The sequence below is a fragment of the Plectropomus leopardus genome, chromosome 17 (assembly GCF_008729295.1).
Source record: "Plectropomus leopardus isolate mb chromosome 17, YSFRI_Pleo_2.0, whole genome shotgun sequence".
NCBI lineage: Eukaryota > Metazoa > Chordata > Actinopteri > Perciformes > Serranidae > Plectropomus > Plectropomus leopardus.
Genome location: NC_056479.1, coordinates 19,726,033 through 19,750,426, shown reverse-complemented (window position 1 = coordinate 19,750,426; position 24,394 = coordinate 19,726,033). Strand labels below are relative to the sequence as shown.

General features: G+C 37.1%; 1 protein-coding gene across 4 annotated transcripts in view; it reads right to left on the bottom strand.

Moving 5' to 3' along the window:
* The window catches only part of arhgap17b (Rho GTPase activating protein 17b), a 52,113-nt gene that overhangs the window by 18,394 nt on the left and 9,325 nt on the right, over positions 1–24,394 (bottom strand). For all 4 annotated transcript variants that reach the window (XM_042504247.1, XM_042504248.1, XM_042504249.1 and 1 more), the window contains exons 3-15: positions 19,486–19,590; positions 18,880–18,956; positions 17,691–17,802; positions 17,284–17,360; positions 16,826–16,928; positions 16,354–16,422; positions 16,106–16,187; positions 14,888–15,015; positions 12,928–13,039; positions 12,764–12,845; positions 12,542–12,622; positions 11,515–11,628; positions 11,322–11,413 (exon numbers count right to left, since the gene is read on the bottom strand). In XM_042504247.1, coding sequence (XP_042360181.1) covers positions 11,322–11,413; positions 11,515–11,628; positions 12,542–12,622; positions 12,764–12,845; positions 12,928–13,039; positions 14,888–15,015; positions 16,106–16,187; positions 16,354–16,422; positions 16,826–16,928; positions 17,284–17,360; positions 17,691–17,802; positions 18,880–18,956; positions 19,486–19,590 — 1,234 coding nt within the window. The remainder of the gene's footprint in view (positions 1–11,321; positions 11,414–11,514; positions 11,629–12,541; positions 12,623–12,763; positions 12,846–12,927; positions 13,040–14,887; positions 15,016–16,105; positions 16,188–16,353; positions 16,423–16,825; positions 16,929–17,283; positions 17,361–17,690; positions 17,803–18,879; positions 18,957–19,485; positions 19,591–24,394) is intronic.

The window sequence follows — 24,394 nt, the reverse complement described above, 5'->3', positions numbered from 1 at the left end:
TGTCCAAAAAACAGCTGAAAACCACTTAGAATAGCACGTAGAGTCATATTATACTATACAGTATTGAAAAAACATCCAAAAACTGGCCAGAAACCCAAAAAAATAGCATGTCGAAAAATTGACCAAAGAAGCAAGGCTATAGTATGGCAAAAATGTCAAAATATGACAAGTCCAAAAAACAGCTGAAAACCACTTAGAATAGCACGTAGAGTCATATTATACTATACAGTATGAAAAAAACATCCAAAAACATCCACAAACTGGCCAGAAACCCAAAAAATAGCATGTCGAAAAATTGACCAAAGAAGCAAGGCTATAGTATGGCAAAAATGTCAAAATATGACAAGTCCAAAAAAACAGCTGAAAACCACTTAGAATAGCACGTAGAGTCATATTATACTATACAGTATTGAAAAAAACATCCAAAAACTGGCCAGAAACCCAAAAAATAGCATGTCGAAAAATTGACCAAAGAAGCAAGGCTATAGTATGGCAAAAATGTCAAAATATGACATGTCCAAAAAACAGCTGAAAACCACTTAGAATAGCACGTAGAGTCATATTACTACTATACAGTATTGAAAAAACATCCACAAACTGGCCAGAAACCCAAAAAATAGCATGTCGAAAAATTGACCAAAGAAGCAAGGCTATAGTATGGCAAAAATGTCAAAATATGACAAGTCCAAAAAACAGCTGAAAACCACTTAGAATAGCACGTAGAGTCATATTATTACTATACTACAGTATTGAAAAAAAACATCCACAAACTGGCCAGAAACCCAAAAAATAGCATGTCGAAAAATTGACCAAAGAAGCAAGGCTATAGTATGGCAAAAATGTCAAAATATGACATGTCCAAAAAACTGCTGAAAACCACTTAGAATAGCACGTAGAGTCATATTATACTATACAGTATTGAAAAAACATCCACAAACTGGCCAGAAACCCAAAAAATAGCATGTCGAAAAATTGACCAAAGAAGCAAGGCTATAGTATGGCAAAAATGTCAAAATATGACAAGTCCAAAAAACAGCTGAAAACCACTTAGAATAGCATAGAGTCATATTATACTATACAGTATTGAAAAAAAAACATCCACAAACTGGCCAGAAACCCAAAAAATAGCATGTCGAAAAATTGACCAAAGAAGCAAGGCTATAGTATGGCAAAAATGTCAAAATATGACAAGTCCAAAAAACAGCTGAAAACCACTTAGAATAGCACGTAGAGTCATATTATACTATACAGTATTGAAAAAAACATCCACAAACTGGCCAGAAACCCAAAAAATAGCATGTCGAAAAATTGACCAAAGAAGCAAGGCTATAGTATGGCAAAAATGTCAAAATATGACAAGTCCAAAAAACAGCTGAAAACCACTTAGAATAGCACGTAGAGTCATATTATACTATACAGTATTGAAAAAACATCCACAAACTGGCCAGAAACCCAAAAAATAGCATGTCGAAAAATTGACCAAAGAAGCAAGGCTATAGTATGGCAAAAATGTCAAAATATGACAAGTCCAAAAAACAGCTGAAAACCACTTAGAATAGCACGTAGAGTCATATTATACTATACAGTATTGAAAAAACATCCAAAAAAACTGGCCAGAAACCCAAAAAATAGCATGTCGAAAAATTGACCAAAGAAGCAAGGCTATAGTATGGCAAAAATGTCAAAATATGACATGTCCAAAAAAACAGCTGAAAACCACTTAGAATAGCACGTAGAGTCATATTATACTATACAGTATTGAAAAAAACATCCAAAAAACTGGCCAGAAACCCAAAAAATAGCATGTCGAAAAAATTGACCAAAGAAGCAAGGCTATAGTATGGCAAAAATGTCAAAATATGACAAGTCCAAAAAACAGCTGAAAACCACTTAGAATAGCACGTAGAGTCATATTATACTATACAGTATTGAAAAAACATCCACAAACTGGCCAGAAACCCAAAAAAATAGCATGTCGAAAAATTGACCAAAGAAGCAAGGCTATAGTATGGCAAAAATGTCAAAATATGACATGTCCAAAAAACAGTTGAAAACCACTTAGAATAGCACGTAGAGTCATATTATACTATACAGTAGTGAAAAAAACATCCACAAACTGGCCAGAAACCCAAAAAAATAGCATGTCGAAAAATTGACCAAAGAAGCAAGGCTATAGTATGGCAAAAATGTCAAAATATGACAAGTCCAAAAAACAGCTGAAAACCCACTTAGAATAGCACGTAGAGTCATATTATACTATACAGTATTGAAAAAACATCCACAAACTGGCCAGAAACCCAAAAAATAGCATGTCGAAAAATTGACCAAAGAAGCAAGGCTATAGTATGGCAAAATGTCAAAATATGACAAGTCCAAAAAACAGCTGAAAACCACTTAGAATAGCACGTAGAGTCATATTATACTATACAGTATTGAAAAAAACATCCACAAACTGGCCAGAAACCCAAAAAAATAGCATGTCGAAAAATTGACCAAAGAAGCAAGGCTATAGTATGGCAAAAATGTCAAAATATGACAAGTCCAAAAAAAACAGCTGAAAACCACTTAGAATAGCACGTAGAGTCATATTATACTATACAGTATTGAAAAAACATCCACAAACTGGCCAGAAACCCAAAAAATAGCATGTCGAAAAATTGACCAAAGAAGCAAGGCTATAGTATGGCAAAAATGTCAAAATATGACAAGTCCAAAAAACAGCTGAAAACCACTTAGAATAGCACGTAGAGTCATATTATACTATACAGTATTGAAAAAAACATCCACAAACTGGCCAGAAACCCAAAAAATAGCATGTCGAAAAATTGACCAAAGAAGCAAGGCTATAGTATGGCAAAAATGTCAAAATATGACATGTCCAAAAAACAGCTGAAAACCACTTAGAATAGCACGTAGAGTCATATTATACTATACAGTATTGAAAAAAAACATCCACAAAACTGGCCAGAAACCCAAAAAATAGCATGTCGAAAAATTGACCAAAGAAGCAAGGCTATAGTATGGCAAAAATGTCAAAATATGACATCCAAAAAACAGCTGAAAACCACTTAGAATAGCACGTAGAGTCATATTATACTATACAGTATTGAAAAAAAAACATCCACAAACTGGCCAGAAACCCAAAAAATAGCATGTCGAAAAATTGACCAAAGAAGCAAGGCTATAGTATGGCAAAAATGTCAAAATATGACAAGTCCAAAAAACAGCTGAAAACCACTTAGAATAGCACGTAGAGTCATATTATACTATACAGTATGAAAAAAAAACATCCACAAAAACTGGCCAGAAACCCAAAAAATAGCATGTCGAAAAATTGACCAAAGAAGCAAGGCTATAGTATGGCAAAAATGTCAAAATATGACATGTCCAAAAAACAGCTGAAAACCACTTAGAAGATAGCACACGTAGAGTCATATTATTATACTATACAGTATTGAAAAAACATCCACAAACTGGCCAGAAACCCCCAAAAAATAGCATGTCGAAAAATTGACCAAAGAAGCAAGGCTATAGTATGGCAAAAAAATGTCAAAATATGACAAGTCCAAAAAACAGCTGAAAACCACTTAGAATAGCACGTAGAGTCATATTATACTATACAGTATTGAAAAAACATCCACAAACTGGCCAGAAACCCAAAAAATAGCATGTCGAAAAATTGACCAAAGAAGCAAGGCTATACTATGGCAAAAATGTCAAAATATGACAAGTCCAAAAAACAGCTGAAAACCACTTAGAATAGCACGTAGAGTCATATTATACTATACAGTATTGAAAAAACATCCAAAACTGGCCAGAAACCCAAAAAATAGCATGTCGAAAAATTGACCAAAGAAGCAAGGCTATAGTATGGCAAAAATGTCAAAATATGACAAGTCCAAAAAACAGCTGAAAACCACTTAGAATAGCACGTAGAGTCATATTATACTATACAGTATTGAAAAAACATCCACAAACTGGCCAGAAACCCAAAAAATAGCATGTCGAAAAATTGACCAAAGAAGCAAGGCTATAGTATGGCAAAAATGTCAAAATATGACAAGTCCAAAAAACAGCTGAAAACCACTTAGAATAGCAGCAGTAGAGTCATATTATACTATACAGTATGAAAAAACATCCACAAACTGGCCAGAAACCCAAAAAATAGCATGTCGAAAAATTGACCAAAGAAGCAAGGCTATAGTATGGCAAAAATGTCAAAATATGACAAGTCCAAAAAACAGCTGAAAACCACTTAGAATAGCACGTAGAGTCATATTATACTATACAGTATTGAAAAAACATCCACAAACTGGCAGAAACCCAAAAAATAGCATGTCGAAAAATTGACCAAAGAAGCAAGGCTATAGTATGGCAAAAATGTCAAAATATGACAAGTCCAAAAAACAGCTGAAAAACCACTTAGAATAGCACGTAGAGTCATATTATACTATACAGTAGTTGAAAAAAACATCCAAAAACTGGCCAGAAACCCAAAAAATAGCATGTCGAAAAATTGACCAAAGAAGCAAGCAGGCTATAGTATGGCAAAAATGTCAAAATATGACATGTCCAAAAAACAGCTGAAAACCACTTAGAATAGCACGTAGAGTCATATTATACTATACAGTATTGAAAAAACATCCACAAAACTGGCCAGAAACCCAAAAAATAGCATGTCGAAAAATTGACCAAAGAAGCAAGGCTATAGTATGGCAAAAATGTCAAAATATGACAAGTCCAAAAAACAGCTGAAAACCACTTAGAATAGCACGTAGAGTCATATTATACTATACAGTATTGAAAAAAACATCCACAAAAACTGGCCAGAAACCCAAAAATAGCATGTCGAAAAAATTGACCAAAGAAGCAAGGCTATAGTATGGCAAAAATGTCAAAATATGACATGTCCAAAAAAACAGCTGAAAACCACTTAGAATAGCACGTAGAGTCATATTATACTATACAGTATGAAAAAACATCCACAAAAAAGGCCAGAAACCCAAAAAATAGCATGTCGAAAAATTGACCAAAGAAGCAAGGCTATAGTATGGCAAAAATGTCAAAATATGACAAGTCCAAAAAACAGCTGAAAACCACTTAGAATAGCACGTAGAGTCATATTATACTATACAGTATTGAAAAAACATCCACAAACTGGCCAGAAACCCAAAAAATAGCATGTCGAAAAATTGACCAAAGAAGCAAGGCTATAGTATGGCAAAAATGTCAAAATATGACAAGTCCAAAAAACAGCTGAAAACCACTTAGAATAGCACGTAGAGTCATATTATACTATACAGTATTGAAAAAACATCCACAAACTGGCCAGAAACCCAAAAAATAGCATGTCGAAAAATTGACCAAAGAAGCAAGGCTATAGTATGGCAAAAATGTCAAAATATGACAAGTCCAAAAAACAGCTGAAAACCACTTAGAATAGCACGTAGAGTCATATTATACTATACAGTATTGAAAAAACATCCACAAACTGGCCAGAAACCCAAAAAAATAGCATGTCGAAAATTGACCAAAGAAGCAAGGCTATAGTATGGCAAAAATGTCAAAATATGACAAGTCCAAAAAACAGCTGAAAACCACTTAGAATAGCACGTAGAGTCATATTATACTATACAGTATTGAAAAAACATCCACAAACTGGCCAGAAACCCAAAAAATAGCATGTCGAAAAATTGACCAAAGAAGCAAGGCTATAGTATGGCAAAAATGTCAAAATATGACATGTCCAAAAAACAGCTGAAAACCACTTAGAATAGCACGTAGAGTCATATTATACTATACAGTATTGAAAAAAACATCCACAAACTGGCCAGAAACCCAAAAAATAGCATGTCGAAAAATTGACCAAAGAAGCAAGGCTATAGTATGGCAAAAATGTCAAAATATGACAAGTCCAAAAAACAGCTGAAAACCACTTAGAATAGCACGTAGAGTCATATTATACTATACAGTATTGAAAAAACATCCACAAACTGGCCAGAAACCCAAAAAATAGCATGTCGAAAAATTGACCAAAGAAGCAAGGCTATAGTATGGCAAAAATGTCAAAATATGACAAGTCCAAAAAACAGCTGAAAACCACTTAGAATAGCACGTAGAGTCATATTATACTATACAGTATTGAAAAAACATCCACAAACTGGCCAGAAACCCAAAAAATAGCATGTCGAAAAATTGACCAAAGAAGCAAGGCTATAGTATGGCAAAAATGTCAAAATATGACATGTCCAAAAAACAGCTGAAAACCACTTAGAATAGCACGTAGAGTCATATTATACTATACAGTATTGAAAAAACATCCAAAAACTGGCCAGAAACCCAAAAAAAAGCATGTCGAAAAATTGACCAAAGAAGCAAGGCTATAGTATGGCAAAAATGTCAAAATATGACAAGTCCAAAAAACAGCTGAAAACCACTTAGAATAGCACGTAGAGTCATATTATACTATACAGTATTGAAAAAACATCCACAAACTGGCCAGAAACCCAAAAAAAAGCAGATGTCGAAAAATTGACCAAAGAAGCAAGGCTATAGTATGGCAAAAATGTCAAAATATGACAAGTCCAAAAAAAACAGCTGAAAACCACTTAGAATAGCACGTAGAGTCATATTATATACTATACAGTATTGAAAAAATCCACAAACTGGCCAGAAACCCAAAAAATAGCATGTCGAAAAATTGACCAAAGAAGCAAGGCTATAGTATGGCAAAAATGTCAAAATATGACATGTCCAAAAAACAGCTGAAAACCACTTAGAATAGCACGTAGAGTCATATTTATACTATACAGTATGAAAAAAACATCCACAAAACTGGCCAGAAACCCAAAAAATAGCATGTCGAAAAATTGACCAAAGAAGCAAGGCTATAGTATGGCAAAAATGTCAAAATATGACAAGTCCAAAAAACAGCTGAAAACACTTAGAATAGCACGTAGAGTCATATTATACTATATACAGTATTGAAAAAAACATCCACAAAACTGGCCAGAAACCCAAAATAGCATGTCGAAAAATTGACCAAAGAAGCAAGGCTATAGTATGGCAAAAATGTCAAAATATGACAAGTCCAAAAAACAGCTGAAAACCACTTAGAATAGCACGTAGAGTCATATTATACTATACAGTATTGAAAAAACATCCACAAACTGGCCAGAAACCCAAAAAATAGCATGTCGAAAAATTGACCAAAGAAGCAAGGCTATAGTATGGCAAAAATGTCAAAATATGACAAGTCCAAAAAACAGCTGAAAACCACTTAGAATAGCACGTAGAGTCATATTATACTATACAGTATTGAAAAAACATCCACAAACTGGCCAGAAACCCAAAAAATAGCATGTCGAAAAATTGACCAAAGAAGCAAGGCTATAGTATGGCAAAAATGTCAAAATATGACAAGTCCAAAAAACAGCTGAAAACCACTTAGAATAGCACGTAGAGTCATATTATACTATACAGTATTGAAAAAACATCCACAAACTGGCCAGAAACCCAAAAAATAGCATGTCGAAAAAATTGACCAAAGAAGCAAGGCTATAGTATGGCAAAAATGTCAAAATATGACAAGTCCAAAAAACAGCTGAAAACCACTTAGAATAGCACGTAGAGTCATATTATACTATACAGTATTGAAAAAACATCCACAAACTGGCCAGAAACCCAAAAAATAGCATGTCGAAAAATTGACCAAAGAAGCAAGGCTATACTATGGCAAAAATGTCAAAATATGACAAGTCCAAAAAACAGCTGAAAACCCACTTAGAATAGCACGTAGAGTCATATTATACTATACAGTATTGAAAAAACATCCACAAAAACTGGCCAGAAACCCAAAAAATAGCATGTCGAAAAATTGACCAAAGAAGCAAGGCTATAGTATGGCAAAAATGTCAAAATATGACAAGTCCAAAAAACAGCTGAAAACCACTTAGAATAGCACGTAGAGTCATATTATACTATACAGTATTGAAAAAACATCCACAAACTGGCCAGAAACCCAAAAAATAGCATGTCGAAAAAATTGACCAAAGAAGCAAGGCTATAGTATGGCAAAAATGTCAAAATATGACAAGTCCAAAAAAACAGCTGAAAACCACTTAGATAGCACGTAGAGTCATATTATACTATACAGTATTGAAAAAACATCCACAAAACTGGCCAGAAACCCAAAAAATAGCATGTCGAAAAATTGACCAAAGAAGCAAGGCTATACTATGGCAAAAATGTCAAAATATGACATGTCCAAAAAACACCTGAAAACCACTTAGAATAGACACAGAGTCATATTATACTATACAGTATTGAAAAAAACACCAAAAAACTGGCCAGAAACCCAAAAAATAGCATGTCGAAAAAATGACCAAAGAAGCAAGGCTATACTATGGCAAAAATGTCAAAATATGACAAGTCCAAAAAAACAGCTGAAAACCACTTAGAATAGCACGTAGAGTCATATTATACTATACAGTATTGAAAAAAACATCCACAAACTGGCCAGAAACCCAAAAAATAGCATGTCGAAAAATTGACCAAAGAAGCAAGGCTATACTATGGCAAAAATGTCAAAATATGACAAGTCCAAAAAACAGCTGAAAACCACTTAGAATAGCACGTAGAGTCATATTATACTATACAGTATTGAAAAAAACATCCACAAACTGGCCAGAAACCCAAAAAATAGCATGTCGAAAAATTGACCAAAGAAGCAAGGCTATAGTATGGCAAAAATGTCAAAATATGACATGTCCAAAAAACTGTTGAAAACCACTTAGAATAGCACGTAGAGTCATATTATACTATACAGTATTGAAAAAAACATTCACAAAACTGGCCAGAAACCCAAAAAATAGCATGTCGAAAAAATGACCAAAGAAGCAAGGCTATACTATGGCAAAAATGTCAAAATATGACATGTCCAAAAAAACAGCTGAAAACCACTTAGAATAGCACGTAGAGTCATATTATACTATACAGTATTGAAAAAAACATCCACAAACTGGCCAGAAACCCCATAAATTAGCATGTCGAAAAAATGACCAAAGAAGCAAGGCTATACTATGGCAAAAATGTCAAAATATGACATGTCCAAAAAACTGTTGAAAACCACTTAGAATAGCATGTAGAGTCATATTATACTATACAGTATTGAAAAAACACAGAAAAACGTCCCGAAACCACATAAATTACCATGTCAAAAAAATGACAAAAGAAGCAAGGCTATAGTATGGCAAAAATGTCAAAATATGACATGTCCAAAAAACTGTTGAAAACCACTTAGGATGTCATGCAGAACATCCAAATACATCCAAAAACGGCATAAAATAGGATGTCGAAGAAACGACCCAGGAAGCAATGCTATAGCAAAGTGAAAAGTTTCCAAATATGACATGTCCAAAAAACAGCTGAAATCAGCTTAAGAAAGCATAAAATCGTGTCCAGAGACATGCCATAACATAGAATGTTTCAAAAATCACCAAAAAACACCATAATATAGCATGTCAAAAAATGTACAAAAATACAATACTTTTAGTATGGTGAAAAATGTCAAAATATGACATGTCTCAACAACAGTTGAAAAAAGCTACAAGCAGCATGAAATAGTGTGCAGAGACAAGCCATAGCAATGAATATTGCAAAAACGGCAAAAAACCCCATAATACAGCATGGTGAACAATGTCAAAATATGACAACAGCTGAAAACAGCTAAAAACAGGATAAAATTTGAAATATTCAATATTGCAAAAATGTCCAGCACACCATAATATAGCATGTAAAAAAATGCAATACTATAGTATAGCCAAAAATGTCAAAATATGAGATGTCCCAAAAATAGCTGAAAACAGCATAAAATAGGGTTAGGGTTAGGGTTAGGGCTGAGAACCACATAGCAGAGCATGTTTGAGACATAAAATGTCATAAAATGGCCAGCTACATCATAACATAGCATGTGTGTAAAAAAAAGCTCCCGAAACGTCATAGTATAATATGTAGAAAAACATAAAAATATCACATGTCGAGAAAAAAGCTGATAAACGTGTAATAAAACAAGTAACCTGATCAAAATGTAATTGTAAATAAAAAAATGTATAAAAATGCTATAGCATGCTATAACATAAACATTTAATGAAAATCTCACAGTATAATGTGTCATACGAATGTAAAAAAAAATCAGAAAAAAAAGTTTATAGTATAATTTATCATAAGAATTTAGTTAAAATGTCATAGTATAGTAATAATAACTTCTTTAAAACAGCAACTGTACACTTCTTTATAACAAAACATCATGCAGTGTCAGATTATTACGTACAAAATAGAACAATTAAAATATGATACATTATAATATATCAAACTGTCCAGCAGAATAAGCTTCACCTTGAACAGACTTTGTCAATTTAAATAATGTTTTCCAACAAATCCTTTCCTGAATGCAGGAGTTTGACTTGAACTCTTTCTGCGTTCCATAATTACACTTCATATCATTTGTTAATATTTTTCTGTCACACTTCTACCAACATTCTCAGTAAGAGAACTCGAAAAAAAAAAGCCAGACAGATTTTGTCTGAGGCCCAAGGCCCCCATTTCACCAAATCCACCCCTGGTAATACTGAAAGCACAGCGAAGCGGCTGGATAAAAGGACAGACACGGAACGACGCATCCTCGTATTTATAAATAAGTCTGACTAAAACTGAAACGAAAAACAAGGTACATGTAGTCTGCGGGAGTCTAAAAAAATTTCTACCACTGAGCCTGTGACTCTTGAACACTCAGACAGGCCCTGTGAGGAAAAACTCTGCTCTCTTTCTCTGCTTCTCTCACTGCGCTGCTGTCAGTCGGCTGCGATCACACATGGGAGAGTTTTTCCTTCTTGGCTCTCTGTCAGAAAGCCCGTACTGAAATCTATTCATTCATCATTTCTGACAGAAAGCCCTCTAGGAAATCTTCTCCCAACTCATATCCATCAGCTGTGCCATTAGCTACAGGTTAGACTGAACCAACTCAAAACATGGTCAAAAATGTGTGATTTTGGAATATTTTTTTGGCAGTTGTTTAAAACAGTAAACTCATGTTCAATACAAGCTGCTTAAATATAAGCAAAGATAAGTGAAGTGTATTTTTAAAAAGAAAAGAGGTGGGGTAGCAAAACCAGAACTTTGCTCCCCCTAACTGTACAATAAAGATGCAATAGTCGGCAATGGTCAGTGTCTTCCAAAATCTTTCTGGTCTTCTCTATTTAATCTTTTTTGAGGTAAGAGCGAGAGAAGCACAACTGTGAATAGAACAAGTTGAGATGTTTTACCTTCAGGAAAGAACCAATCAGCGTGCTGGATGATGGGCTCAATGATGGCGACCACGTGGACAGATGTAGCTGCTGCCATCTCTGCCAGCGTCCTGAGCACAGACACAGACGGACGAGGACAGGAGGAAGAGTCAGCTTCACTTTGTAAACTGAAGGTTAACATAAATTTGAAGTGACAGTACACAGTTTTTACCCTTCAGTCTTTGCCCACAGCAGGTTGGGCCCCAGGACGATGGCGATGTTGCTGGGAGTCATCTTATTGACCTCACTGTCCTGAGCCAGTTTAGCCAGAAACTTCACCAGATACCTGAAACAGAAACTCCAGGCGCTTTAAAAAACCCTGAGGCGACTGTGACTACTTTTCATTATTATTTTTATTTCATCCTTTTTTTCTGTTGTGAGAATAAATTTTTCTCTTATTGTTCATTTCCATTTCACATCTTTCAACCGTCGGACTCATCTTGGGGCCCAGATTTTAGCAGAATATCACATATGAACAAGATTTTGGCCATTGTGCTAGAATTTTCTTCCTCCGAAAATACACGACCACATTGCATTGTGGTATACAGGAGTGAAATGCAGGGTACATCATATGTACACTCAAATTAGCTTTGCATTGTGGGAATTTAATAGTGCTCTATATAGTGGATGAAAGTAACTGCTGAGAATTCGAACACTACTATAAAAAGGCAAACACACTATATAGCACACTAAACCGTGATAGGGAACAGTTTCAAACACAGCTTCTTTATTTTTAACTGAATGGATTTAAAGAGAAAATCCAGTCTTTCCTTCCCTTCTGTTCCTTCATCCGTTCATCCCTCCCTTCCTATTTTGTCGTAGATAACTCGGTTCCAAACTAGGTTTTGGGAAATGTTTTTGAGTAATAGTATTTAGTACATGCAGTGAAGAAAAAGTGAATGTTGACAGAAATATAAAAATGTAAATAAAGATACTCCAAAACAACACTCAAGTACTGTAACGAAATATTATTACTTTGTTACATTACGCTACTGCTAATTAGGCACCAAAACGACGTTTTCAGCTGGTTAAAATCTGCAGTATCATTTATGAAAGTGAAAAAAGGAAACTGAAATAAACTTCAGACGTTCAGTTCCGTTGATGTTCTTTCAGAAACAGAGCGCACATCTCCACCGTGGCAACAACACGTTGAATTGCATCATCCGAACTGAATACCGTATCGTTGAAGACGCTCCTACCTGAGGTTCGCCTTGTGAGTCTTCGGCAAACGGTCACATGTCACCCACAAGGCCTGAAGCCTCTTGTCCGAGTCAGACACACTGAAACCACACACACAAAAAATTTGCTTGTCACACAAGTACAAGAATACCTAACGCAACCTGTGTGCGCACACAGCTTCAGGTGAGTTTAATGTTTGTTTTACAGAATATTAAAAGAGTCGTATCTGTGTGTCGTCTTACTTGGAGGCCTGCAGCCACTCGTCGTACAGACCATAAGTCATTAGAGGTTCAGGAAGTTCCCTGAGGTAGGACTTCAGGGCTCCTGTGTGTGAAGAGAAAAGTTATGAGAAAATAAACTGGACCAGATGGTTTCACTTTTTGCGGATTTGTAGAAGACAGTGTACCGGCGACGGCGTGTGGATCAGAGTAGAACTCCTCGAGCTGCGAGGTGGAGCAGTCCAGCGCTGCTTTTAGCTTCTTCAGTTTTGAAGCTCCAGCAGCTATTCTGAAGAGACCCTGTCGGGATAATGCAGAAAAATTGCTTGAGTGATGCTTTTCTCGTACAGGTACAGGTGACTGTTTTCAGTCCTCAGATTAAAGAAGTGAGCATGGGTTGGTAACAGGAAAAGAGAAGTAAAGCAAACAAAGTGTACCATCCTGTAAACAACTGAGAAATTCAAGATAGGAAGTGTTTTTTGCCATTAGAGATGTGGCTTTTTCGGGATGAGTAGCAGACGTACAGCAAGAGTTTTGTTTCCGTTAATAAAATTGTCCTCATTGGGAAGTCTAGTAATATGGTTACAGTTTAAGAGTGCAATAGTCAAAGCTAATGCATAACAGATGCCCGCACGCACGCACGCACACACACGGTGCATCTTACCGCGGGCTCAAGGCTAACTAACCACAAGTTATGGATATTTCCAGACTGTGAGTGCCATCATCTCTAGAGTGCGGTCCTTATGACCCACCTCTACTTCCTGCTCCGACAGAGTGGAGCAGTGGGTTTTATGGGCACAAATTTATATCCAAATTCTGGTTAATAAATTCTCAACTTTGCCCTACTTTTCCAAAGTTTTTCCTACTCTTCTGCAAAAACATTGGCTGTATAATAAAATTGGAAAAAGCCACCATGGACTTGCATTTTAAAGCCAGTTTTTGTCACCATCTTGGTTTTTTGAAGCCAGAAGTGACCGCATTTGGACAAGATGAGCAAGAACCCGGCTGGTAGTGACTTGTCAATCACCACGTAGCCACACATCAAAGCATACGCTGCTTTATTATCTATTTTACTCTACACGGTACCGTAATTTACAAAATGAACATCATGCTGTTTTGAAGAATACTTGAAACTAGCGATTGAGACCATAAACCCATTAGGAAAATGTTTACTGAGGTGATTAATCAGAGAACTAGGGTCATTTTCTAATTGATTTCTATTAATATATTGAATTATATTGACTCCTTGCTGCAATCAGTAGATTCGCCTCCAGTGGGCTCTTTGAAAGGTGCAGGTGTGGGCATTTTTGTATTGGCTTCACTTTTCAGACCTGAAAATAACGTCCACATCTTCTACTCAGTCTGTGTGCCAACAAGTTTTTTCATAGTTGTGTTTATTTTATGGGTTTTTATTTTGTTTTCAATTTTCGTTTTCAATTCAGTTGAATTTCAGTTAGTTTCCAGAGCTGGTTTGCTCATTTCGGTTTAGTTTTTATTGTTTAAAAATGGTTTGTTTTTTTTTGTTTTTAGTAGTTTCAGTATTCATTTCATTTTTTTATTATTGTAATGTGGGGGTTTTATCAGGGGCAAGTTTTAAGAATAAGAATTCTAACATTAGTATAACACTTTGAGAAGGCAATTGACCCGCAGTCATATAAATATCCGAGTTTCAATAAATGCATTGACCAATGACTCCTCGTGCTTGATGTGCTTACAATATGAAGAAAAAGACAGCTTGCAGACTGTAGGGCTGCGATAATCCAAAATATTTAAGGCACTAAGATAGCGATCTTTCGAGCACACTAGCTCTTCATTAGATAACGCTGTACAGCACTATCTTAAACACAGGTGACTGCAGTCACATGAGCAATCACATGATGGTGAGTGACAAGCAAATGTACATATTCAAATCCAATTTGACCAAACTGAACAAGACAAACATTATTCCTTTTTTTGTAAATTTATATTTTATTTTATTTAGTTTTCTAAGTACAAAATATCATTTCAGTTAGTTTATATTTTTTTCTCAAGTCTGCTTTTAATTTTTATTTCATTGATAAAATGTTTTTTCATACCTAATTTTAGTTTTCAGTTTAGTTTTAGTTAACGACAACAACCTTGGTGCCAACATCATTACTCCATCCGTACCTCCTCCTTCATGCCGGTCTCCAGCAGCATCATGACGCAGGCCTCTATGGGGAGAGCGATCTCACGGTTGCTCCTCTTCAGGTGCTCCTCCAGAGCCGTGCCGTACGCTGGTTTCTCCATCCACGAGTCTAGAATAGTAGTCAGTGTCAGTGGAGGCATTTCTGTCCACTATTCTTCTATAGTTCTTCTATAGCTCACAGTGAATGTGTCAGAGTTTTGTTTTTTTTTTTAAAAAAGTACTTAGAAACCAATTTATTTAGATTTATGGAGGATGCATTGTGAGTTTTAGTTAGACTTGGATGGATGGAGGATTTTTTAATGAAAATGTATTGTTCTGTGTAATGATCCCTCCTGTTGTTGTGTTAGTGTTAGTGTTTACATGCACTAAACATTCAGGTTTTTTTCCCTTTTCACAAAAAAGACAATATTTTTACTAAACTTTTTTACACAGCTAATGAAAATGAATATTCCACTGAAATTACATTTTACGTGCAGCCCTGCATATTCGACTTAACATAATAATAACGCAATAACGTAATAAACATGGCATTTATGTCAAATACAGAAAAGTAGAACGGCTTAAAGTGCTTGTCATTTGGCCTCTTTGCATCAAAATAGGATTTTTTTGCAAAATTTTCCATAAGTGGCTGACTTGTTAAACTATACAAATACAGCCTCTCTCTTTCATTCCTTCAACCAACCTCTTGAAAAGGTTGGCATTGTGATATTTGTCTTTCACAGTATTTAAATGTAGGTGTTCCTCCTTCCAACTAGAAATGTGGGCTTTTCTTTTGGGCATGAATTTCTACTCAGCCATCCAAACTGTTGGCAACAGGCTGGTGTCGCAAACTGTGGCAAAAACCCCAACTGAGATGCATATTCTGAATACACTCTATACATGTCCAAATGGTGTTGTTAAAACCCGAAAAATAGCGGCATATTCCACATCTTAATTGGGAAATGCTAAATTTGGAAAAAGGCCTAATCCAGAATATTGAAGCAGAATATGTTGTATACATGACCCAATAACAAACTATCACAAGCCAGGAAACATATCTCAACAGCAGGGTATAAAGTAGCTTATGAGCTGTACAACATATTTGCAAGTATGGTTGCCAACTCTTTAACTATATTGGGGTTTAATGACAAATGCATGCAAAGGTTATGTTTTTTACATTGTTTGCAGATGTAGAGTCTGTTTTAAGTCTTGTTGTTTACCTTGCTGTGTTTGGATAGTCGGTATAGCTGCCTCCAGAGCTGCCAGAGACCTCCTGTGGTAGTCTGCCTGGGCCTCTAATAACTGATATAAATACACAAACATAATCAAAGGTCATATATACAAACTTTTTGCATAAAGCATTCAAACTGCATCACTAAACCAACACAGTTATAGTGGAATAGTCCATCTTTGCACCACATTTCCATGTCAGCACTGGGTCATTTACACTAAACTGAGGTGCACTCACCATGACATAATAGCGTGCATAATCTCCCTCCTTGGAAGCAAAGTTGTACAAGTCTGCAGAGAGCTGGTCCTGTGGGATGCAAAATATATACATATTTCCATACATGGCAAACATTACAGCAACCTTAAACCTCTGCTTTACTTTCGCACAGAAACTTTTCATTAAGATGCAGATGAACTCCAGATGACACAGCATTGACCTTTAATTACATGGTCCTAATAATGTGCATAGCATGTTTGTTCCTGTTACAAGGTTTCCTTTGTTCAGGCAGGTCATAAGATATGATCCTAACCTGATGAAGAGGCCCTGACTGGAATGTACAGCTGTTAGATTAAATATGTCTTGATTAAATACAATATGTATGCCATACTTAAACCACAGTTGGTAAAGCACTGTACTGTTATGTGGCAGCAGCAGAAATTGTATTTTGAGTAAGAAATCTGGTTGCAAAAAAGATTTAAAACAAATCTACCTTGCATATTTCTACTTTGTTGAGAGCCTCGTCCATCTCATCTTTAAGAGAATCCGCCTTAGCTGCCATGGCCTGGTTGTTGGACTTTGTTGCCTGGTACCACCTGCAGGCGAAGACATTATTCAGACATTTAGGCCACAGTAAGAATGAGCGTGTTTGATTTGAAACCTTTTAGACATGCGCAGATCAATCGCCAAGTGACTAGCATCAGCCTATTTTCAGCTTGATTGGCAATGATCAGTGAATGGCTGGCAGTCTCAGATTTAACGGATCCTGTGCTGACTGACACGCATGATGGTTCACTTTGTGCACACAACAGCAACAGACTTTTCTCACAGCTTTTGCAACCTGTTTATACCCTCCACTAAACCACGGCCTAAATGTGCAAAAAGGGGCCAGTGTGGAACACAGTTAACATATGAAAAAAGGGTGTGATTAAAGACTATAATCAAGTGTACCTTGTCTTGGCCGAGTCATAGTCCAGAACCAGTTTAGCCAATTGTTTCCTTTGTTTTAGTATATTGGGAATCTCAATCTGTGGGGGAAACAGTGAGAATTATGAGTACACCATGAGTACACACGCACTTCATAGTCAACACGTAGGATAACATCTTTTGCGTGGGAACATTTTGTCAATACGAATCATGAATAATAATGTTAATATAACACAAAAAGATGCCAAAGGCCATGTTGAATTAGGCACAAGTGTGAGATTAAAGAGGCACAGTGTGTACACATCCTGTACAGGCTTACTCAGTGTTTCAGCCAATTGTAAGTTGTCTTAAAATACAAATGTACAAAAAATACAGATGCATGCAGGTTTTAAGAGATCACTCCTGTATGGAGAGAGCTGCAGTGTTTTCACCTCTGCCAGCTGGTTCAGAGGATCCAGGATGTCTCTCTCAATCTGGACTTCATGCTGCATCAGTTCAGTGGCTAACCTGCTCTCAGCCTCTCCACACACATCCATCATTTTGCTGCACGCACACATACACACACGCGTGCGCGCACACACACACACACACACACACACACACACATATATAGTTAGCACTTGCTCACAGTGAGAAAAAATATGTTAAGGTAAAAGGAAACATAGACACACAAGAGGCCCATTGCATGGATGGATTACTGAATGGGCCTATTGGGCACAGGCCCAGGGGCCAAAAATGTCAGGGGACCCTTCTGAGCCTTCACCTGTAAAATGTCACATTAAAAGACATTTTTTGACCAAAGAAAGATTGAAAAAGATCAGAAAGAGACACAAAATGACTACAAAGAGATGCAAAAGAGCTACAAAGAGACTCACAAGGACCACAACAAAAAGCAATACAACCACAAAGACACACAGAAGGACCAGAGAGAGACAAATAAACAACTAAAAAGAGATGCAAAACAGCTACAAAGAGACAGACTCACAAGGACAAATAAAAAAGGGCAAAACTGCAGAGATGCAAAAAAGCAGAGATGCTAAACAACTACAGAGAGATACAAAACTGCAACAAAAGACATAAAGAGACTCAAGACAACAAGGAAAAAGGACAAACCAGTTGCGAAGAGATGCAAAAAGACCCAAGAAACTGAGCAACTATAAAAAGATGCAAAACTGCTGCAAAGAGAAACAAAGAGACTCAAGACGTAAAAACTAGAAAGCGCAAAAAAAACACATAAATGGAAAAAGACCAGTAAGAGACACAAAATGACTTCAAAGTGATGTAAAATAGCCACAAAGAGACACAAAAAGACCTTCAACAACAACAAAAAGGGGCAAAACAATCACAAAGAAACATAAAAAGACCAGAAACACTGAACGACTACAAACAGATGCAAAGCAGCTACAAAGCGATACAAGGAGACTTGCGACTACAAAGAAAATGGGCAAAACAACCACAAAGAGAGACAAAACATCTGCCAAGACCTTCACAACAACTACAAAAAAAAGGTAAAATAATTAAAGAGAACACAAAAACACCAGAAAGAGACACAAAACAACTGTAACATAATGGTTGATTAGAGTCAATGGAACATCTTTTAGAGATAGACAGGCATCTCACCCAATCAGACTCTCCTCTCCCAGCTGACCGCCTCCCTCCTGCATTGCCTGGGACAGCATCGTCAGGGGCAACTTTTTCTGCAAGCAGACCAGCAAATGAAGTTCAGCCAACATAAAGATGTGTGGTAAACAAATAGCCAAAAGATAACCAAACGATCAGCACCTAGGATCGAAGTATTTACTGTAAACAATATTTGTTTTTCAGCCTTCATGTACTATTAGGATATTTACTCAGAGTTTGGTGTGTTTTATTGTGGCTGAGGTAGGTTTGTTATTCAGTAAAAGTGAAGCTGGCAGGAGGCCAGCACTGAATATTTTTCTCCTGAGTCCTTCTCATATCAGTGTGTTACATAAGAGGAGATGCCATGTGCTCATAGCACAATGTAGCAGGTACTCGCAAATACTGACAATGGTGTCACAGTGATTCATCCTTATTTCATTTGGCAGCTACAGAGTGACTCTTACTGCAAAATGGAAGCTTTATGTAGAGATCCTGGCTATGTAGCATGTTGCTAACATGCTGAGATGATTAGATGAGGCCTGTTGAAAGTTGTGAGTGTCTAAAAAGTGCAGCAGCTGAATACAAGAGCAATAAAGTGCTTCTTACATGTCTCTTCTCTGTGTCTGTTCCAAGTTGACCCTGCAGACAGGAAACCAGCCTCTTGTGTGTGTTGTGCGACACCAAACGCACCAACTCCAACCGCCTCTCGATCTGTGCGTGCACAAGACAAAAAATGTTTTAAAATAAGAACAAACAGGCCTTTGGTGAGTAAAAGATACACATTTCCTGTTCAACAGAAAGAACCCAGGTGAGAGCTACAAATCAAACAGAGAAGGTGCACATCCATCGCTAAACTTTCCATCCTGCTTTTGTTACTGAAAGATGATGGAGGACGTCAGTATTGTTTGTCTAGCTCTTGCACTGTAGCGTGCAATGTTACAACAGGCAGCACTGACAGACAGATGGAAGGAATCATGGGAGATAAGTAACACAGACTGATGGATTGTGGTCTTTACTGCGAACAGGGAAAGCTGCTTTGTCTTAACATACAAGGACATATGAGGATATAAGATACTATCAGGTAGAACAAATGAATCATTCAAACTGCCGGCCCGCGGTGGTCTGATCTGCTGGTAATACTTCATGAGCAGTGCGGTATCATATGGTGGTTTTGCTAGTTTAACGTCTTACTGAGAGATCATGTTACCAAAGACTATTTTCCAGAGCATGACATATGTTTTAAGATTCATATTCTACTTTCCAGGCAGCAGCACACTGATTTAAAATGGAAAGTTCACCCCAAAATCTTTAATATATATTTTCCATCCCAGCTAGCAGTAGATGCACGTTTCCCTTTGCTCAGTGGTCAGCCCAAACCAAACTGATCCGTGTGAGCTGATGCCCGAACTCAGCCCGTTCGAGATCAACCCATAAAATACTAAGCCAGAGCTCGACCAAGCTCGACCTCCCAAAGAGCACGAATCGTCTTTAAGCACCTGGGACTCATCAGCTGTGTGGCATTGTGACACGAGTCTCCAGCAGAAAAGCCCTACCCGAACACTGGCAATCAGCACACATTTTTGGGACCCCTCTGGACCGTCGGGACCCGTTGGGCTCAGGGTGAGATTGAGCACCCTAGCAGTGATAAACTTGGCAGGTCTTTTTTGTAAAATCTAGCAATATAAAAACAATACAGGTAAAGTTACCTTATCCCATAAAAAAATGTCAATATGATATAAAAATCTAATTTTGCCATCATCAGATCCTGTTTATTGATTTGCAGTATTCCCCACAATGGTTTAATATAAAAACAGATATTACTGCTGAAAAACACTATCCAAGAGCTTAAAAATAAATCCCAGAATTCCAAAAACAGACATTTTAAAAAGAAAAACACAAGTTTAATAGCTTCTTGCACAATGGCATGGGTTGTAAATTAGCAGCCAGCAATGTAAATCACACACAACATTTATAGTTAAGCATGCAAAGGCACTAGTTTGGTCCCTAAAGACAATTATTAAATGCAAAGTTGTTGCAAAGGTTATTTAAGTATCCACTTCCTCTTCCTGTTTCAGTATAAACATCCGGCTGTGATACTATATCTGAGGGACCCTCATTTGCTGTCTGATCTCCATCTTGCTCTCATTCTCCTCCCTTTACTTTTATCGTCGCTAATTCTGTGTTCTCTTTACGGCATGTCGGGCTCTCTTACTCACTCACACACACTTTTCCACCTCCCTCTCCCTCGACTCTCTCCTCCCTCTTTCCTGCAGCTGTTTCTTGGTGCCAGACCACAGCTGGACTTGGCTTCTTCGCCTGGATCCAATTGATTCGCTCACTATTCAGCTGATCCCCAGCTCTGATTAATGCATGGAAGTCTAGCTCTATCTGGTGACGGCTCGATTGGATCCAGACCTCAAACACTCGGTGCCAAGAAGGAAAGAAAGAGGCCTGAGTGACTTCAGTGTGGGCGCAGACTGGATACAATGGGTGATCGTATTGTTTCTGCCCAGTTTTCCATGAACGTACACCAAAATACCCTCGAGACACACACTGAAAGTACAAAATATAATGTCTTTGATATTGAGTTGCAGTCTGTTTTGCTGCATTTGCATTTGAAATGACTCAAAGTTCGGCTATTTTTCTCCATGTTACTTGTCTGTTCTTTTTATCTACAAGGTTATGCTGCTGTTATAATGTGCTGGCATATATTCAATGATGACAAATGCTCCTAAAACCCTCTTTAAACACGATGTCCCATTTAAAAAAAAAAAAAAAAAAGTCTGCCAGCTTCACATCACATGCAGGCAGATTTACTTGCTCACAAGAAGAGATCTGGCCTCGAGGAAAAACTCAATTATAAAAACAAACACAGAAACACCCTGACAAACTGAAGTCATGGAGTTGAAGAGAGAGGAAAAAAAAGCAGGAAAACTCCCTGATCATAAGCACACACAATCCCTTCTGCCCGCCTCTCCAGTTACGGAGCTGTCCAAAGGTTTACGGGACAGTTACTGCCATCTTTTTTCCAACAGCAGTGAAAACAGTGAACAGAGCAAGCAGACGACCTCTGACCTGCCACAGCATAGAAAAAAAATGTGGAACATTTAGTGAGTCACAGAGGAACCAGGAGGGTGAATACAATTTTGTTTTCTGGTTTGCTTTAGCAGACTGGATCGCTGGTGAACTGATGGGCTGGCTGACCTTGTTGGCAGGGTCTGGTTAGCTGATGACAGAGTAGAGACAGGATCTCCAAATAGTTTGCGTAGAGGAAGAGTTTGACATTTTGGGAAATATTCTTATTCTCTTTCTGGTCTAGACTTGACTGGACAAAGATTGATACCACTCATATGTCTGCCTGTTATATATGGAGCTATAAATAGTAGCCAGTTAGCTTAGCTTAGCATAAAGATTGGAACCAGGGGGAAACAGCTAGCCTGGCTCTGTCTAAAGGTGACAAATGTTGCCCATCATAGCGCCTTAAAGCTCAATAATTAGCACACTGGATCACATTTGCTTAATTGAGTGTAAAAACAGTGTGTCTACAGTATACACTTCATAGAATACCGTGTTGGAAAAAAAAGCCCAAAATGGCTGAAAACGACATAGTATAGTATTATGCAGGAATATGGCACAAAGACAGTTTAGAGCATAAAGACAGTATTGTGACTTAATACACACATCTACAATTAAATATCCATAATTTATTTATTATACTTCGTATGTGCAATATGGCTTTTATGGTGCAATAATGCCCAATATCACTATCTAAACTGCAATATTTGGTGCAATATTTCAACTACAGCAATCATCTGTGCAAATATTCAAATGTGCAATATTCTTCTAACTCTTGAACTACATTTAACATGCTACATATACTGTATATACTCCTATTGTTATTTGTACTTATGCATATCTCTGTTCACTGTCGCATTGCACACATATTTCTATTTATATATTTTGATGTTAGATTCTAATTTTATACATTGTATTGTAGCATAAGGCACAGTTTTATATTTTACACACTTTACATATGCACATTATCCACATTATAATTTAAATGTTCCCATAATAGAGCTAATTGTCTGTTACTTTATTTCTTTACATTTATATTTTTACACACTTGCATACACAGCATATTATACATACTTTTTCATCTATTTACATACTGTGCTTATTGTTTACTATTACTGTATTTCTGTTTTTACATTTATATTTGTATATACTTGTGCTTATACTTATCTCTACTCTTTATCATTCCCTATGCTTTGCATCAGAGCGACTGTAATGAACTACACTTTTCTTCCCGATTATTAAAGTATTTCTGATTCTGATTCTTTATATACAGTATCAGATATGAGTGTATGTTCAAGTGTCCACAACAACAGCCCGTCGTGTGTAAGAGGTAATCAAACACTGAGCTATGGGACCAGTTCCAGCCTGACTCTCTCTACTGTTATGAGCCTCTTCAACTCTCCCACTGTGGCAGGACGTGTCCAAACAAGACAAATGCCTTAACCAATGAAAGGACTACGGAAACTAATGGAAAAAGAAAAGTCTACTACGACACCATGGAAATCATAGAGTCAAATTTCAAGTTGGACGGTTCAGAGAAGTGGGTGTGGGAGCGTGTTGGGGAGGGGGAAAGGAAAAACGGTTCTTTCTCTGCTCATGTTTGGAAAGAGGGAAAAACTTTCCCAGCTCATGTGATCGAATTTAGATTTGTTGGTCTACAAATTAGGAAACTGTGAGTGACACATTTTATCAACGTGACTGTAATACGGTTGCAGATTTTGACTTGGAGCACTAGTTGTTGGGCCAAGAGACATCCAAGCTGCTTCCACTGTGCTGACTGCTTGACAATCACATTCCTCGCTGAGAGCTGAAGCTAAAGGAATGTCTAACGCAGCACAAAGCTCCTGTCGTTCAGGACAAGGACCAAACACGAGGAAAAGCATTCTCTGGAAGGGTTAGGTCAGTTTGTGCGCAGTGCTAACGGCACAGTGGTGTAAAATTATGACTTAATGTAATTATTAACACTGTTAAAGCAACAAAAAAAGGACCCTGACTATTGTCTCGATTACAGTAAAACATGTATTTCTGCTTATCCTTTAAAGAAATAATCATTTTCCTCACCACCAAGTGTTTGCGTTAACTGTGTGTGCAAACCACATGGGGTTCAGAGTTCACTGCTGCATGTCATAAAACTTTGACTACAGTGACTGAAAGGCTTTAGACTTCACCTTCAGTTTTCCTTCCACAAAAGCTCCTTTCTAAGTAAGCATGCTCTGTCTTCATACTCTTTTCCTAGCAGTGATCTCACAGTTTCACTAACTTAGGGTACTACCATCCCCCAACATACACAGCCACATTCACACACACATAGACACACACACACACCAAGTATGATTTCAAGATAACAGAACATTGCCAGGGTTCGCCTTGAGTGGAAAACCATGAGGCACTTTTCCCTGCAGCGCCAAACCCCTGAGCTGGCGAGGTGTTACTGAATGAA